The sequence below is a fragment of the Chelmon rostratus genome, chromosome 8 (assembly GCF_017976325.1).
Source record: "Chelmon rostratus isolate fCheRos1 chromosome 8, fCheRos1.pri, whole genome shotgun sequence".
NCBI lineage: Eukaryota > Metazoa > Chordata > Actinopteri > Chaetodontiformes > Chaetodontidae > Chelmon > Chelmon rostratus.
The window spans coordinates 8,308,604-8,328,185 of NC_055665.1; the positions used below are offsets into that span (position 1 = coordinate 8,308,604).

General features: G+C 43.5%; 1 protein-coding gene across 2 annotated transcripts; it reads right to left on the reverse strand.

The window, feature by feature from the left end:
* Positions 1-1,373: 1,373 nt before the first annotated feature.
* On the reverse strand, positions 1,374-18,428 carry stk40 (serine/threonine kinase 40). Of its 2 annotated transcripts, none has more exons than XM_041943329.1 (11): positions 18,241-18,428; positions 14,492-14,618; positions 13,952-14,037; positions 13,158-13,301; positions 11,918-12,142; positions 11,536-11,588; positions 7,715-7,830; positions 6,053-6,197; positions 5,498-5,617; positions 5,294-5,378; positions 1,374-5,029 (listed from the first exon to the last, which is right to left on the reverse strand). In XM_041943329.1, exons 2-11 carry the CDS (start codon positions 14,607-14,609, stop codon positions 4,811-4,813), a joined length of 1,311 nt encoding a protein of 436 aa, XP_041799263.1. In that variant the 5' UTR covers positions 14,610-14,618; positions 18,241-18,428; the 3' UTR covers positions 1,374-4,810. The 2 variants fall into 2 exon arrangements, with proteins under 2 accessions (XP_041799263.1, XP_041799264.1); XM_041943330.1 differs by having other exon boundaries at positions 18,232-18,428.
* Between the last annotated feature and the right edge of the window lie 1,154 nt (positions 18,429-19,582).

The window sequence follows — 19,582 nt, forward strand, 5'->3', positions numbered from 1 at the left end:
GACATAAACACACAGGGTAATTACTACGAGGCACTCAAAGCTGCACTTCAATCAACTATTTCTAATGCACTTTTTACAATTAAATACACAGCTACCAGTAAAACACACACACACACACACACACAAGGCTATGACAATGCTGCCACATACACACATCTGGAAATGTGGATCCCTGTTTATGCTTTGTTGTCCACGTCCAGCTGGATAAAGCCTGCTCTCCTCTGCTGAAACTGCATATGTAATGCTCTCTAAGGTAATTAAGGAAGAACATTGCAGATGTCTGACGTGGTCTTTAATGAACAATCGTTTGTTTGAGACACACATGAATCCAGGATGGACCTCCTCAAAGCCAGCTGGTTGTAGTTTATGGGGACAAAGCATCTGTGGAACTTTGACCCTTGAGACTTTTCCGCCCAGGCTGACATGCTGGGAGAGGGGCGTAATGATCCAGAGGAGAGACCCGATTGAGACAAACTGTGTTGTAAGGAGCTCAGAAGGGTGGGGAAGGTTACTCTGAACACTGTTATTCCTCTTTTGAGTGAGGCAGCACAGTATTTTCCCCTTTGGTAACTGCTTATTGGCGGAAAGTGATCTATAATGAGTAGATCACAGGTCTGATCCCCTAATTTGTCCTACCATGCCACAGTGATAGTGGTCTTAAGATTTCATCCCCTTCAGTGAGAGCCACTTCCTGGTAAAATGTGAAGTACAGTAATACATGTTGGTGCATATCATAAAAACGGGACAATAAAGGTTCATTGTGACTGTTCATGCAACATTTGCACATGCAGTCATCACAGATTTAATCCGATATGTCTGTCAGGCCTGCACATGATGAGATTTCCATGTGTATTTTTTGGCAAGCATAACATGATTTCTAATGGAATTAATGCCCTGCTCATGAGGGTGCGTGTGCCTTCAAACGCCTGACGTGAGGTGGGGGATCGACAGAGCAGCCCACAGGGTCCCGCAGTGCTGTCAGAGTCAGCAGGAGGTTTCCTGTTTGAACACGTCTACCTCGATCCGGTCCAAAACCCGACTCACCGCAAGACTGAGGTGGTATAGACACACAGAGACTGCACTCTGTTCATTCGCATGCAGGTCTTACCCTCAGAGGCCTGAGACCACATCGTGTAAAAGCACATACAGATGGCTGGCATTGTACAACTCAACTGTTTCTGTAGATTGTATTGTTCACATTTGGTAGAGAAATATGTGGAGGCCAACAAAGAGGAACATTCTGTATGATATCCTACAAGTGCCAACATTTAAATACTCCTTTTGCCATCCTTCGTTTCATTTTTTAAGAAAGTGCTCCATCTACTGGCAGTATGTGCGCCACAGTATCACAACACCAAGACGTGACAAAGCTGAATGTTTCCATATCAAAGTTTATTGCTGACATGCATGTAGAGATCTGATGAAGTAGAAAAATATGTTTTTTTTTATACAAACGTGTTTTTCATCTGTACAATTACGCAGTTTTTTGTATCTAGATGCCCATGTCCGACCAAGCAGCTTACAACACATTATCCCATTGGGTTTAAACTACACCACATTTCATATCCTACACCAAGTTTCCAGTTGAAACAGTCAGCAATATATTGAGTATATACTGAAGACTTTATAAGCAGGGTGAAAATCATAAAAACTGAACTTTAAATTAACAATAAAATTTTACTACTCATCCAATTAAGGGGTACATCTATTCTGCTTAGTTTCCTTTAGGACCCAAAGGAGTAAATTATGTTCAAATTGTCTATTAGTTGGCACACCTTGCAAATTCAAAATCATGCAACAGTCACATGTTTTACACAGAGTTTAACCTCACACTATTTCCATGCTTTTCAGTCCACATTGCAGTCTACCAACACAACTCTGTAAAACAAACATTGAATGTGGTACAATCCACTAGCTAGAACGGGGAAACACTTTTTGATTCGGGGGCAGGGGACAGAAAATAACATCTACATCAAGGGTCTATTGTACCTGTAGTTACTAATCTGTAGTCGGGTGTCATGGAAGATGGCTTAAGACACTTTCCACAGACGATCACTTAATGTCAGCATTCAGCAAAGGCTATGGTGTTCGTGAAACACCCTTTTCTGATGAACAATCTAGACTACTACAATACTGCTGTATACCCATGGAATTCACATTGAGGTGGGAGAAAGCCGCCAGCTCTCTTTACATATATTTTAGCCTCCGGATGTGGTGGTTGATGGCCAACGTGGCCTATAAAGCACGTCAATCGGCATTATGATGACAGAGTTGGTGTCTCACTGGGTGGAACTACATACAATATGACTGGCACAGTCATGATGGTACATATTTACATACTGACCCAAGAGTGCAGCCATGTGTGGGTATTTCTGGGGGTTAATGATATTGAAAAAAAAAAAAAAAGAAACACTACAAAAACCCTCCCATAAATCAAGATAATGTGCGAGTATCATTTTGTTTTATGTAAAAAATAGAACTATGCAAAAGTCAGTCTCGTTATTAGTGTAGCTTAAGTTGACCACAGACTCTGTGGCAAAATGGCAAGAAACTTATTTAGGAATCCAAAAAGGAAAACACCAAAACAGATGCTACTGCTTCATGAGTGGGGCTGAGAAGGAACTGAGAACCACTGTTGGAGTTAACACTTCTTAAAGCTGAGAGAGCAGAGATGTGGGGCCTGTTTCACCGGCATAAATTGCACCTAATCTAAGAAGATATTTTCATTAAATTTTTTGACGGACTACGATGAATGTCTGTGATACAAGCCCCAGTGGTTTGGGGGTGGGGGTGGGGGTCAAACAAGTGAATAAATAAATCAACATGAAATTACAAAGAAAAAGACCATCTAAAGGCATTTGAAAATATTCCAGAGCCTATGTTCATGCAATCAGTTTGAATATAAATAGGAAGATGTCTAGATAGCCTAAAGCAGGTACCAATACGCAAAGGCATGTTGCAGTGTACAGATGCCTAACAGTCACTGGTTAGTAGCTTTGCCATGGTTCTGAAGAAACCCTTTGAGAAAAGAGAAGAATGCATCAATAGCCAAGAAGACCCAGCAACTAAACTTAAAACCTATGAGTCTGTATTTTCATTTCTCTATGAAATATTACAGTATCGATTACCAGCCACCTCTCTGTATAGAGAGCTCACATGGTGAGATAATACAAGCATGTACAAGTTGAGCTAGAGAGAGGGCTTGAGAACGGCAATAGATGTGTCATTTTTTCCAATCTTGAGAAAGCATTCACGGCAATCATGACAATCGCTTAAACATTCAGTCAAGCCCCATCGCAGCAAAGCCTGCTCTGGTTTTCACAGTGTCTGCCACTGAGGCGGGCCAGATAACAGAACACGATGATTGGACGATAGCTTAAAGGGCCTGTGACTGTCAGAGGTTAACGGCTCGACAGCACCGCAGACTCCTTTTCTTTTTTTTTTTTGCCTGGCCCGAAACACACATGCACACTCATGGATACTGCAGACTTATCAAAGTGTAGAATGAAAGTTCACATTCATACTGAAGAAATAAAAGAAAACAAAAAACCTTGTCCCATGATCTGTATTGATAAAGAGAAACAGGGAAGTTGGAATACCTGGAAGCCATTTGATTCTGAATGAGGCTGTGGGTACCAGTTTCCTTGGCTAAGAGTAATTTTAAGACATGATTTTTGGCAATAGAAACATGACAGTGCCTGATCTTCACAATAATGGCACTGAGGAAGCTTTACCATCAATATGCCTTGGCAGGGAGGATCCGACAGTTTTTCCCCATTCAGTTCTTGGCATTGTGACTTCCAGGTACCTCACACTAGCTGCCTAGATGCTGAAAATAGATTTCCACAGGGATGAGCAAAAGCAGGAGACAATGCATTCTGCAAATATCAAAGGATGCATGTACACATACTTTGATATTCAATATCTTCAATCAAAAGGTAGGGATAAAATGCTACTTATTAAGGTAAATATGATAAAAAGCTTATTCAGATTTTTCGAAACCACTGACAAGGTTTCAAAGCATTATCACTCTGACAGAAAACATTAATGCTCTATGTCACTGGTGGCATCAAGACTCCATTGTTACAATCCCTTGTCTCAGAACAGTGAGCATGGTTTACCAACAGAGAAGAGAGACAGAGAGGTAGATTGATTTGAAGTCAACAGACGGGACCAGTCTGGATCATTTTCGATACGGGAAGGAACAGCTGAGAGGAAGAGGAAGGAGTGAGAGGAGGAGGGTCTAATGGAGGTATAGAGAAGTGACATCTGTGATCATGTGATCTGACTTGAGGCAATACCATTAACGACTAGGAAGAGAAGGGTTTGCTACATGGTTCTGGTCCTGTATTGCTCAGGGATCCAGAGTTGATGGGGAAAGTGTTACAGCAGGGAGAGCTCAGAGGAGGAGGAGGAGGAGGAGGAATATGGGGTTAATCGTCTCTTCAACACTTCAGGCAGAGCCTCGTGTTAGGCCCGCATGTGACTGTGCCATCAGGTTGGTTGCACAGTGAGATCTGACTATGGGGGACCTGAGGGCAAGGAACCTTTGGTTCAGATCTTCCTCCAGGGCTTTCCGTGTTTCACTGGAGGATCCAAACATGAGGAGTGAAGTTCTAAATTCGCAGTTTGCTCCACCTAGCTTGCCCAAAGCCCACCTACAAAAGGGGCCGTTTCTATACCCTTGTTTGGGCTGGGCCTCCTGTATGCGAGTTCAGTTTTGGGGCTTATCCTCAGCAGTCCTCTCTGGACTCCACAGGACTCTTTACTCCCTGGAGAGGTCAGAGAGGCTGAGATGGGTGGTTGGGGATTACTTCCGGAGGAAACGTTGTGCCAGGATGGCAGCATCTAGCGGACTGACAGGCTGGGCGTCGTGGCCCAGACGCCTTACAGGTGGGATGCTGCCAAACGGGCGCTTGGTGAGAAAGCTCTTGGCCTCATGGATAGTGTTCTTCTCTTCAGCCAACAGCAGCTGCTGGCGCATGTAGTTCTCAAACTCGTACTGTGAAGACTCTTCTATCACCTTGGCCTGAAGGAAGAAAATGTATTCTGTTCAATGTGCTGCAGCATCTGAGCAGCTTGAAATAAACATGCTCTCTAAGTGTATCTGAGAAGTATTATACAAATGAGCCAAACCCACAGGAAAAGGGTGAATTGTATCAACTTATTTCCGTTGTTGCACATATTGCATCTAGCTAACTCTCCATCTTAAGTAGCTCTATTTTCACTACTCTGGATTAATGAACAGGCTCCATATTCAAACCTGTGACATCATGTTCCTTTTATAATTTACCTCTTGCAGATGTTCTGGGTGATTGACCTGATCGTCAATATCCGGCACCACCTGCAGGGGGCCACTCAATGAAGAAACAGACTGCCTGTGATTACGAAAACACAACAAGGATGATGACTAACAGCAGTGAGCTTATCAATTTGAAATAACCTATGTGGATTCACTGTATGTAATTTTCAAACATCCAGCAGGGGGGGCAGTTACCATGAGGCAATGATGACACTGAGAGACTCCAGCACCTCTCCTGCAGTAAGCCTTTGCTGAGGGTCCAACACCAGCAGCTTTCGGATCAGGCACACTGTGTTCTCAGACACACGGCCATCCCTGTGATAAAGTTGAGAACAAGAAGGAACAGTGTTATTTGCAAAATGTGACTATAAGTCAACAGTCCACAAAGCCACTATTGAAAGATTAGACTGCCATCCCCTCAGGTCCAAACTTAATACGCAAATGTGCTCAATTCATAGCAAATGCTCTGCATAAAAAAATCTTAATCCAGCATGAAGTATGCAAAAAATATTTGGTCAAAACATATAAACAATGATTGATTTTGTTTGAGGGGGGAAATATGGCGAAATTGCTGTCAGTATAACTACAGTTAATTTCATCCTGTGTTGCAGAATTATGAAAGAATGAATAGAGAATAAACAGTACAAACTGTGTGCTTTTAATATACTGTGATTGCTGGTCAGAGCAATCAGATTTCATTGCTTTGAATAAATCTCAAGCACATGTCACATGGACAGGACGAGTACTCACTCTGGGATGGAGTACTCGGCAGCCTTGATCTTGCGGAAGAGCTCTTGAGGTATGCTGTCATAAAAGGGGAACTGGCCATAAAGCATGGTGAACAGGACCACGCCAAGAGCCCACATGTCACTGGGTTTACCGCGGTACGGCCGACCTGGAGATGGGAAGGAGAGGATCGGTGAGATCGACTGTGGCATTTGAACTGGTGACAGCAAAGTGCTTCGCTATGCTCCAAAATCAGATAAGCCGTAGAGGTTGAAATCGGCATTTGTTTAGTGCAATTGCCCTGTGTGACTCAGGGGTGATCAACCCTTAAACAAGTTCAAGTCACGTCAAGTCAGCAGGTCTAATGATTAACGAGATGAGCAAACACAAACACAAGCAATGATTGCACATCCACTATATTTCCCAGAAATTTCCAGGACACTACTGACTTTTTTTGTTTTTAAATTAACCCCCAGCCATTAAATCAGACGTGGATCTTCGATGAATAGAGTGGAGCTGGTGAGGGTGGAGCATCATGGCTGTGCATGACCGGCAGTGTTGTTATAGCCAGTCAGTAGCAACAGGCAATTATGTTAAAGCCACACACACACACACACACACACACACACACACACACACACACACACACACACACACACACACACACACACACACACACACACACACACACACACACACACACACACACACACACACACACACACACACACACACACACACACAGAAGGAGAGGGAGAGAGAGAGGATGGGAGGGGATGGGGGTAGATGGGAGTAGTTTCCCTCCAGTGAGTCATCAGTGAGTGAGTCACTGAAGCTCTGTTTAATTGTGTACCCGTCACGTTATGCTGATATACACGCCCGGGTTTTTATCTACAGTTTGAGTAGTTGGAGGTGAACGATTTCTGTTTCTGCAATGGTTCTTCTTATTCTTGTGCACTGTGCAGGATGATGTTCTGGAAATCAGTGTTTAAATAGATGGAACTGGGGTCTACCATGGAAGTGCAGCAGTGTGTGGCACTCGGGTCTGCACATTTACTTTGACAAATGAGCATTGTGAAGTTTAAAAAAAAAAAAAGGATTTCTGCTTTTTTCAGACAAAGGAAATGTTTCACACAAAGAGGAAAGTAGCTTCCTCTGCAGACACATATGAGAAAATGCAACATCACTGTGACTACATAAATACAAAAAAAAAAGCTATTCTGAGAGCTTTTGCCAGTCCAAGATTGCAACATAACCTCTTTCTTGTTGCCTAATAACCGGAAAATCAAACACAAGACTGATCGCTTAATGTTATGCAATGCTCTTTAAAAGAATCCCAGGATCCCAACTAGACCCCAGTCAACAAGGGTCACTCTTATAACCAGAACTATCTGGTCTGGCATTTTGGGAAATGCATACATTAGGATAACTGTGCAGTTAATACACTCCACAACCCTATTTCACATCTTACAGTGGACAGTGGCAAATCCATGGCAGTGAAGAAGGTTTTCACACCCGCAAAAACAGGTGTGACTGTTGGGGAGACAGCATCACCCAGTTTGTCACTTTCAAAAACGGGCAATCCATGACTGAAAGCCAGAAAGGAGCTTTTCAGCACTCTGTCTGATTGATGTACACACGGTCCTTTAAAAAGAACAAGCATGTGAGATATCTTTTCTCACTCACCACTTAATACATCAGGGCTGATGTAGGCCGGACTTCCTCTCTGGTCTTTCAGCAGGTCGTCCTCGCTCACCAGGTGCTTTCCCAGGCAGAAGTTGGTGATGGTGATTCGGTGAGTCCTGTAAGCACAAACAAACATGCAAGCCCTCTTGTTAAATACCTTTCATATTTGAATCAGGAATGAATTTTGAATCAAATGTCGACCCAAATATTCCCACTGCTTATGCACGCCCCGCACAGTATTCTCCTTTTAAACTCAATCAAACCATGGCAAACACTTAACAGTCTAACTCGAACAGTCTTACTCATCATAACAAATGTAAGTTTAGAATGTGAAACAGTACACACTCACAGCGCAAAGCATGAAGTAAACACAGGATGACAGAGACAGTGAAAACTTGTGAGCATGCCTTGTTGTTTTAATAATCTCACAGTTCACTGGGCCTTAAAAATACATCATTATCTGAAAACTGCCAGATGCAAAACACAGTATGCACACCCTGTCTTATTCGAAGACATTCTCCCTTCTATGTATGTTACACTTACAGTTAAAGCATATGTTTCTATCATCAGGGCCCCTCAATCCTAGAGCACCCTTAGGTGTTTGTTATAGATAATTCGCTAATTAATGTGACATGTTCTCCTCAACGTGCTTCACGTTCCTCTCTAATCCCTTTGTTCTTGTACATTCCCGTTAAGCCTTATGTAAACTCTTATGCTTTAAATCATGTAAGTTTATTACAATGGACAGACATCACTGCTTTAGCCAATGGCAATCTCTCTACATCAGGCCTGAGACATTTCGAGAACAAGACCACTCCAGACACACTGGCGCTTCAAAGTCTGAGAGGACCCACTGCTGTTACCAGCACTGTTTGATTAATTTGGTTTCTGTGGAAACAATGTGGCACTATAGGATTTTTTTCTGAGTCATCAAGGTAAATTTAGTTTGCTTGCGGTGGAGTGAAACCTAACAGTATTAAAGCTGAAGAAATATGGACTGTTCTATATCTCTGTTCTTTCAGCGGAGAAAGAGGAAAAACACTTTGACAAACATATGAGTCAGCCTGTGGCTTGGGATAATTGTCTTGATGACTAAGCCTGCATGGTGATGGGCTGGCAAATGAATATATGAAGCTCACGAAGATTTAAAATATGTACACAAACACACAACTTCAAGTGCACCCACACAATCAGTCCCATGGCGAACACGCACACACGAACATACACTCAAAAGCACATGAGCACACACAAAAGCCACGGTCTAGAGCCTGGGTCCTCTCTGGATCACGCTCCTCACCCACATCCGCTTTCTAAAAAGCCTGAGGTCAACAGCTTCCCCTATTCTCTCTCACTTTCACACCCTGCTCCATCACACACACTCACTGCTCCCATTATGGCGTCTGGAGCCAATTCCTGTCAAACACTCAATTTTCAACCAAATGCTCCAATCTCAATCTTCCTTTAGAACACTGAGTTCGCATAATTTCCAGATACTTATGTGATCCAACCCTTCACTGGCTTTGGTGATCCAAGTCTCAATAACCATACAGTGGCCTTGTCATCTGCACAGGGATGGGCCAGAGGAACAGAGTGCAATGCTTCAAGGACCCTCAACATAAAAGCTTCCTTTATGGAGGAGTCTGTTCTTTTGTCTGTGTGCATCACGACCCAGGCTTCTATTCTTGCACCGGAGATTGGGTAAATGAAATTGCATGTTTGCCTCGTGAGGCAAGGGTCCCTGAGGACTGAAGAGAGACCACATCATCTCTGCTTCCTGTTCATGTGACCCTGGGTAAGTCAGGAAACCAGAAACCTAAACAGCCCCCTTGACTTCTCTCTGCCTGCAACATTTCGCTGAAAATACACCAGCTGACGAGAAAGGAGGTTAAACACAGGGCAAATTGTGCCGAGACCAGCAAATTTCATTTCTCAGAACTGTCAGGAACCAGTGATTTGGAGGGTTATACTAGAACCCAAGCTTCACTGTAGCAAATGTTTCATCCTAATTCCTAAGATTTTCTATTGAGTCAGGGAGGTAATCCATCCCTGAGACAACACAGTGATTGTGGTGATGTAAGCTAACAGGTGCTTTCTGGAAGAAATAAAAGCAAAACAAAATTATGAAAGTCCCTGTAGAAATACAACATAAATTTCGGAAGTCAAAACAGCTCTGACATACAGCGTCAACGACCCTGCAGATTGATTTATGACATCCTGCTTTCATAACAGCTGGCTCTGCAAGAGGAAATCACATCACTCTTGCATAAACCGCTGAGCTTGTTGATGGCATCGCTGCATTTCCCAGAGTGACGACAAGCAACAAAGGAGGAGAGGGGATTTTGGGATCTGTCTGCATCTAAAGTGACCCGTGTCCTTCCCATACTGACTGTACATTCATACACATGCAGGGTGGAGTGACAGAGGAAACGTGCAGGCAAGTATGATGCATAAAGGAGACAGGAATAGTGAAAAGTAAAAAAGGATATGACAAAGGGGAGAAAACAGAAAGACAATGCAGGCAGGAAAGGGATTGGGGTGTAAAAGAAAATAGAGGAAAAGCACAAGGTAAATAAATGATGACTAAGCATGTTCATGTATATATATATGTGTATGTGTGTGTGTGTGTGTGTGTGAGAGAGACATGCATTGCGGTGTGAGTCAGCTCTGAGCTATGGGGCCTTTGGCAGGCCTCTCCTTTGTCTCCAGCTGGGACGGAGTGTTCCGCTCGTCTGCTCCTCACCCCGCCACCCTCCTTGCCTGGCCAAAACACTCTCCTGTTTCATCACCACCACCACTACTACTGCTGCCGCTGGGGCTGCCAGTACTGGTGCTGGTTGGGGGGGGGGGGGGGGCTCTGACGCCTGAGATGCAGAGTGTACAAAGTGTGTGTAAAGATAGCTGGCAACGTGACATCTCAGTGGACATACTCAGACATGCATATGATGCACGAGAAGTGACTGAGCAGAGTGTGAGATAACTACTACACTCACTTGTGCGGGATGCAAACGTGCTCTGCGTTTAGATGTGAAGGTGTGTGTAACCAAGCGTAGGAACTGTGTGTGTGTGTGTGTGTTCGTGTTAGTCATGTCCTTCCAAATGAAAAGACTGGCTTTGTGGGATGATTATCAGAGTCTCTGAGAATGTGTGTGCCAACCTCTGCTGTTCAGAGGCAACCTTCCACAGGTTCAATGCAAAATCTAGCTGAATCATCTAAACTTGGACACACTCCTATCAAAAAGCAAGTAGCAGCTAAGATACATGCTGTTAGAGGGTGGCTTTCACCCCCTAAATACACACACACACACCATCTCTCTCACACAGTATGTATGGTGTTACAGAGGAGTAGTTTTCCATTCTGCAGGGCCGATCTGAGCTGCAGTGACCTGAGGTGCACTCACCAGGGTCCTGTGTTCAATATAACACTGTTCATGCCCCACCCACCCCAAACACTTTGAGAACACCGAGAACAAAGCTGTGGCATATTAATGGCTCCGTTTTGCACCAGAGTCCAGTTCACCCTCTGCTTTCAAAAATCCAACCACGGGGAATGAATCATCGGCCTTTACTCAACACACAGACACGGGCCGAGCGTCAGGCACAAGAGAGCAAGGATTTAGGCTGCTACGACTGATCTCACTCTTAGTCTGAGAATGTGACCCCAGCTTGGGTTTAAAGCTAAATGCACACTGGATACAGGCTGATGGGGCCTCTCACACACGTGAGCTGAGACAGAATGACTAACTGGCAGGCTAAAGTGACTGACCCTTCACTGGCCAATAACTGTTTGACGAGGATGAATGAGTGAATGAGTTTCTTCTTACCGTTTGTTCAGCACCATGTTTCCCAGCTTGAGGTCTCTGTGCACGATGTTTTTCTGCATGTAAAAAAGAGAGAGAAGAGAGGGAAAAAAAGTTTGGTCAAATCATGCTTGGGGATCATTGGTATCAATACAATACGTTTGTTTTTGTGAGTGGCACGCAAGCATGGGAAATGAGTAATCAGAAAGTATGTGCAACTAGCAGCTAACAATAACAAAGCTATTTCTCCTACAGTTGACAAAAAATTTGAAGCCAAGCTTTCTTCATTCATTGAAACTGTGTTCATATTAAGGTAGCACACTGTCAGAGAGTATGATGAATAACACCTTTTTAGAGGAGTGCACCTTTTCTTGGAGTAGTCCGCCCACATCTATCCTAGACTCACCTTATGTAGGGCCTCCACCACACGCACCACATCATAGAAGATGACGATGGCTTCGCGCTCGCTGAGCCGCTTCTCCTTTATGACATAATGCTGGAGGTTTATTAAATCTGCTGTCTTGTCGCTGAAGTCGTGAGCGCAGAGGCAGTCCAGCACGAGGCAGATCCGCTTCTTCATCTTGCGCACTTTGTTGGCCTCCATGTCCTCCACTATTTCATAGGCTCGATCCTTGAGAACAACAAAGAGAGGTGTGAGCAGCTATCTTCAGGAAGGTACTTACTTCAGTAGACAAAGTTGTTGGTGCACTTTCCAACAGCATCCAATCAATATAAATTGAGGTATCCATGAATGCATCACACTGAATGGATTCCTGTGCTATACTGGCTGATCAAGATGATTCATCCAGTTTAGAAAGACATAGATTCAAGCAGGGTGGAGGCCATCAATCACCAGCCGGCAAGTAGCCGATGTAAATAAGACACATACCCCCGACACTGGGTGGTGGAGGACGAATAACAAAGGTCATTCCTCTTCTTCCAACTCCAGTCTTAGCAGAGTCACCACTTCTCATTGATTTCTGTATCAGGTTGTCAGTTTTTTTTAGATGCAGTCAGCACCTCTGAAAGCATACATTATTAACTGGATCTCTCACAGTGGAGATGCACTATAATAATCCAATCAATACTGCAGGCCTAAATGAATCAGAGTGCATGGCTCAATGCTGCTATTCTGAGAACACCGGCAGAGTGGAACAGACAGGATGTGAAAGAGAGACAAAGGAGAAAACAGAGAGAGAGAGAGAGAGAGAGAGAGAGAGAGAGAGAGAGAGAGAGAGAGAGAGAGAGAGAGAGAGAGAGCAGATGGAACAATAACAAAGTTAAAGGAGGAGGCAGACGGGAAGACAGGTGAGGGAGGGGGGCTCATTGTGAATGGATGGTGAAGAGAACGACTGCAGATGAATATGGCTTTTAATGGTACTCCCACTTCTCTATTGAAACAGCCTTGATAGGGAAAATGCAAGCAGCTGGCTGGTTACTTGCACTTGTATGGTGATGCCATATTCTGAACTGAATAGAAAGGGACACAAACTTCTCCATGTTAATGTCTGTGTATTCATCATGTTCAAGTATACAGAATACTTGCCCACACAGTGCTGAGTAATACAAAATCTTCTTTTTTGCAGATGACATTATTATCTGTCAACAAGAAATGTAACTTAATTGCCAAATGTGGGCAGGTCTACCTGGAAGAGGCCGTGGTGGTGGACCACCCCATCCTGGTTGTGTAGCAGAGAAAGCAGGGAGTATTCCGTGTGCAACAGCATCTTCCCCTGCCTCTCCTCTTGAGTCTCCCCTGTAGAGTCCACTCGCTCCTCCAGCGTCAGGATCTGTCGTAATCACACACGAAGAACGGAGCAAACATTAGAGGTCACAAGACAAGTGCTCATACTGGATCAGACAGCGGAAAGAGAGCTTTAACCATTTAGTATGAAGCTAATCTTCAATCCTGACACTAAACCTTTTACGTGACTGAAAACATGGCATTAAAGTACATATGCTCTGCATTTAACAAGAAGGTACTGTGCAGTGGAGAGGGTATAACAGAGCTGCAGCTTTAAAACAGTGGCTCATACGTGAAGTAAACAAGCTGTGCAGCAGACACTGAGGTGGTGGTTGGTATGAGGGGAGGGACATGCACTGACTACATGGTCGTGGGGGTTAAAAGTTGACATTCCAGGTGGGGCACTACCTTCCTCCCTTCCTCGCCCCCCCCTTCTATATCCCCCTGCCTTGTGAAACAGACATTGGATAGCCCCAATAAACAGACTGCCTGGCTGAGGTTTTGTTGTTTGCGCCAGACTGAAACAGGGGGCCGTAAAATGAACACCAACAAAGGAAGGTCAAAGGTTCAGATGTCTACTAGGACATCATAGCTTTGTTTTGGATAATATGCTCAATTTTTCATTGAACTGTGTGCTTAACTCTTTGTGTTTGTGAGAAAGAAAACCAAATAACATGCCAACCCTAACAGACTTACTTTGAGCTGATAGAAGTCATCAGTCCCGTCCTTTCTGGCCAGACACTGCACTATGCTGGGCACTGGTGAGTTGCCCAGGCGAGGCCCTGCAGGGATAAGAAAAGGAACAGCTGCATGACCAAAAGGCAGGCTACATGCTGGAGTGTGTGCTCTCACTGCAACTCATTAAAGGCTGAATGTGCACGTACCCATTAACACCCCTAGTGTAATGTTTTCTTTGGCACTCTGAATTGCAAATAGTGGAGGAGTTGTGTAGCACAAAACAATCAAGTTTGAGAGCATAGGAGAGAAATACATTTTCTGAAGGGGGGAAATAACCTTGTTCCAACACAGACTCTTTCTGGCCGATGTCATGGGGATCAGCAAAATTCTTCACATTCTTGTCTCAGGCATGCATGCACACTGAGACACCCCACAACTCTCACACATATACCTTTCCCCATTTCCTGCACGCACTAGATGCAATCTCAGCCAAACAGCCCTTACTAATTACAATTTCCATACTTTTAGAGCTCAGGCAAACGCTAGCAGCTTCCTTACCAAGGATGAAGGGCCCAGCTCTCTTGGCGTTGCTGCCGGATATCCCAGGACATTGCAGCTTGCTGGCCCTGCCTGATGTCTCTCCAGCTCCCCTCTCCGACGACCGCCGCTTGGACATACTGGAGCTCTACAGGGGGATATATCTGATTAGTACACGGGATAAAGATAGTCAAGCTAAAGGGTAAGTGCATACACGTGACTGCAAGGACAAAAACTGATGACAAAAAATAGCATCAGTGATCTCTAACCAAACAATGGTTTTATACATAAATAGTCTGTTTAAAAATAAAGACTACACCAAGCTTTACCAGTGGTCCAACACGCTGAGGAGTTGACTGATTAGTGAACAGAAGGAAAAGGAGGTAAACTTCAGGGCAGCTCCACCCAGCCGATTTTAAATATCCCTCCCACACATTTACCAACACCTCAGTGTGAATGTGAGGCCATTATGGCTCCATTCAAAGTGATGGCTGCTGGCGTCAAGGGCGACACCTCAGATTCAATCTCCCAAACAGGCTATGCGAATGTGCCTCGATCTACAACTCAAATGGAAAATGTTTTCATGTAAATGAAATGAATCTACAAATATAAATAGACACTTATGTACATCTTAATGCTATTCTCTAAAATATGCCGTGTATTTGTGTTGACTGTAATGTTTAATGTATGTTTTTAAATGTTGACTCCAGGAAGAGTAGCTGTGCTTTAGGGCACAGCTAATGGGGATCCTGACAAATAAAAAATAAATCATGAATAAAATTCTTTGAGAGAAGTATTTTTTATTTGTGCCTCAGCGCTGAACCACTTAATCATCTTTAGCTTTTCCTGCTGCAATGGTCATGGGTTTAGAAAATCCTTCCGCTCTTAATCTGCGTGTTTTATCTCAAAATCTGTACAGCCGGCTTATCTACGCAGACCTTCCTCTGAAAGGACATGCATGTTCAAACAGGGCCGAAACAAAAAAAAAGAAAGATGCCAAGCCCTTACACTATGATAAGGAACTAGATTCACATGTCAGGAGAACCAGTGACACAGTATGACACATCATCATTACACAAACTACTTTAACTGCCACAGCAGATCTACCTCCCAGAATTCAGAGTGAAAGAGGTATGCTTTGTTTACTGATACTGAGTTCCAATGTGATGAAACCCCATCTGTTTCCTGTAACAGGGAAGTAGTGCCTTGAACCAAGAGGGATGACTCACCCTGCTGTCGTCCCGAGTTTCCATTGGACAGAAATGCTTAAATGTCTAGGTGATGACACCAATAAGAGCGTGAAATGTGCCCCCAAGCCTATGACATGCACAATATCAACAGAAAAAAATCACCTCGTAGAAGTTGGCAAGAAAGGCAACACAAAGTGACATATCTGAAGTAAAATGGTCACTGGCTGATAGCAGTGGCATGCACATTTTAGCCAACTACACACAAGAGGTGACTCAGGCTAGTAAAATTCAAAGCACCTCATAAACTGCAAACTAGACATTGAGTGAAGAGCTGACAAACACTAAAAAAAAAAAAACCTTCAGAATATGTAATCAGTCTTGCAAGTGGAACAAATTAGAGAAAATGAATATTTTTAATGAATTAGACCATCTTCCTGTTTCAAAACTAATCGTGCGCCACTCGCCAGTTGGCGTTTTTGGGCAGAGAGGAGGCAGGACAGTTGGCAGTCAGTATGGGCTGGTATGAATTCTCACTTCCATGAGGCTTTTTGTGATCCCAGACAGCAGACAGTGTCATCATCATGTCTCTCGCCCATCTGTCTCCATCTCCACTAGTCATCACCCACTGAGTCTGATGAGCTGAGGTTTTCTGACAGCATTTATGGCACAAGCCAGAGTGACACCAAGTCACGCTGCCAATAGTAAGACAGCATCTTACTCTAGAACACGCAAGGCAAAGCAATGGATAATCCAGTGGCCAAAGTGGTTGGCAAAATCGACAACCTACACACTTCTTTCATTGCTGACAGATAAATGCATTTTAAACTGCTGGTTGAGTGCTAGAAAGGTTGCTAGATTGACTAAAATAAGCAGATAGCGCACAAGCTAACAGGCACTTCATTTGTGGCCAATTCCCACATTTCTAACAAGGTTATCTGTGAATGTGCCTTGTATGAATTTCATTCCTCTACAGTGATACCGTCATAGTTAAAAACAACAACAAAAAACAACAACAACAACAAACCAGTTCATGTACTTTAGACTTGCAATACTAAACTCACTCACGGACACAAACTGCTACACAACACACAGCAAATGAACCCGAGGCTATCCATCTACCTACTAAACACCAGCTGTAGTGCTGTGGAGCCAACCCCTGACACATCTAAAAAGCAAAGGTCAATGCAACCAACTAATGCACACTGACCTAAATGACATCAGCGTGATGACAGCACACAGCTATCCTTTTCTGACACTGCTGTGCCTCTCTGCACAGCCAGTGATCTGGCAAGCAAAACTGCCTCTGACTGCCTCTGCCTCTGACTGTACCAGAGGGAGGACAAGAACAGATACAGCCTCTGAATCATATCACACAAAAGGAGGAGAGACACGCTGCCGGTGCCCACGAGAAATGTGGGCTCCTTAAATAGTATCAGAACAAAACAACCACGTAGGTGTCTCAGGATCCACCCACCCAGACTCCACGCCACTTGTCTGGCTCTGCAAGAACAGCTTGATTGCAAAATCAAGGTAGTATCAGGATGGGCAAAGAAAGCAAGGACCCTTGAGCAGGTAGTAAACATGCAAGTGGATGACAAAATCTTGACTCAGCAAGGTAGTGTGATCCAAATCAATGAATCCATATATAGATCAAACATAAAAGTCGGGACAAAGAGGTAAAGCAACCCCAAGGTCACACACACTTCAATCCTGCTGCTTGAATGAAATGTCAATCAATCATGTCAGCTCAGACACACATCCTCAGCTATGAAGCCTAGCTACGACTGCAGTTGTAACAACATTACTGCAATAAAAAAACGCTCATAACAAGTTTATGCATACTCTGTCACCTTATAAATCACAAGAAAAAAAATCATTAGAAATTCACGCAGACTGTCACACATTGTTTGGTGCCATTTTGCGACCTCAAGGTCTGGACACCGTTCGGTACTGGCAGCGAACAGTGTAATCGTAGAGAGAACGCTGACGTTATGCCTTACAACATGTGCAAAACCACTTCACAGACAGCTCACAACTTGAGTAGCCAGGTGCTAATGTGTTTTTCCCACAACAATGACTATCTGACCACCCTGGGATTTTTTAAAACACACTACACCGCATTACGCGGCGTGCGTTAATGTAGATAACGTCCGACTGAGGCAGTTACTTAAATAAACACACACTTAAGCATTAATTTCCGATGTATCTTGACTTAGGGCGACATAAAACAAAGCTTGACTGCATATTCAAACTTAGTACGGGAACAAAGCTCACTGAATCCCTCTGCTAAAGACGCTGCCACAGCTTCAGGCACACCGGCCACACAAAGGGGTGTCGGGGCACACAACACAACAAGGAGTCGGTGCAAACTACACGGAGCAGCCGTTAGCTCGGCTGTGGCTACTTCAGCATGTATTGTTATGTGCTGGAGAGTTTTACATATGCTTGCGAGCGATTTTAGCTAACGCCAAGCCGGAGGCTACAGAGCAGCCGGGAGGCCATTTAAACAAAGTCGGTAACATTACAGTTGGCTAGCCTTGCCAGAAAGCTAGATAGCAATGTAGTCGCTACCTCGCTTACCTCGAGCCAAAACCGCCGGGTAAAGTCTGCGTTGTCTGCTTACAACATCGACATTTCTTGGGTAAACGCTGCGGTGGATATGCGGAGCTCCTCGCTTAAACAGGAGAGACCACAGAGGGTTGGTTTCGGGTTGTTTAGCCTCTGTTACCGAAATGAGCAATTAAGGAAAAGCCTCCGCTCTTCGCTGATCGCATCTTTCCACAGCGACAGCGCCACCTGACAACGGAAATGACGCACATACTTATTTGATTGACAGCTGCGCTCGACCAATAGCAACACCTGTCTGTTTTTTCCAAGTAAATGGTTGCGCACTGATGATGAAATTCTTTGCATAATAAAAGTTGCAAAATGAAACACATTACGTCATAGTTATCTGTAAGGGAAAAGTTTGATACAGTAGAAATAAGTCTGGTCGGTATGAAAAGACACTACTTGTAAATGTCAGTGTGGACATACAATATCATTACTTAGTTTGTTTGCAAATAACTGCTCAGCCCAGGTGGAAAATACACTAAAAATACCTCTCTGGTGGTGAAACATTTACCAGACAGAACACAAATTAAAAATATTCATAATTACCCAACCAGAAGAAGTCATCAGAAATGAAGGACCTTTAAATAAAAAAAGAGAGTGGCCCTTGGTTTATAATGTAATGAGCAATAAAACAAGAAATTAACTTCTCACCTAAATCACATAAAAAACAGCATTCTTTTCTTCGTGGAAACCATTAAACTTATCTGTCTCTACAGCTAAAAGTCATGTACCTGAATGCAGATGTTCACATAAAGATCTCTCACTCTCTGATGAAACTTTGCCTCATATAATTTAAGGCTGCAACTAACGATTGTTTGCATTGTCAGTTAATCTGTAGATTATTTTCTAGACTAATCAATTAGTTGTTGGTCTATGGAAGCTCAGAAAATGGTGAAAAACGTTCATCAGTGTTTCCCAAAGCCAACAGTGATGTCCTCAAATGTCTTGTTTTGTCCACAACCCAAAGCTATTCAGTTTACTGTCATAGGGGAGTGAAGAAACCAGAAAATATCCACATATAAGAAGCTGAAATCAGAGAATTTGGACTTTTTCAAAATTACTTAAACTGCTTAATTGATCATCAAAGTAGCTGACAATTAATCTAATCATTGACAACCTGTCAATTAATTGTTGCAGCTCCAATATTAGGGTCTACATTACAGTTGCTTTTTAAGGAGACACATTTTGCCTCTCATTCAGGTTACCCATATGACTCAGCGAAACTACATCATTGAGTTCAGTTAGCACACATCTGATCAAAGCATTAGATTTTCAACATTTGAGACTCATTGTCCAGTCATGAAATTTC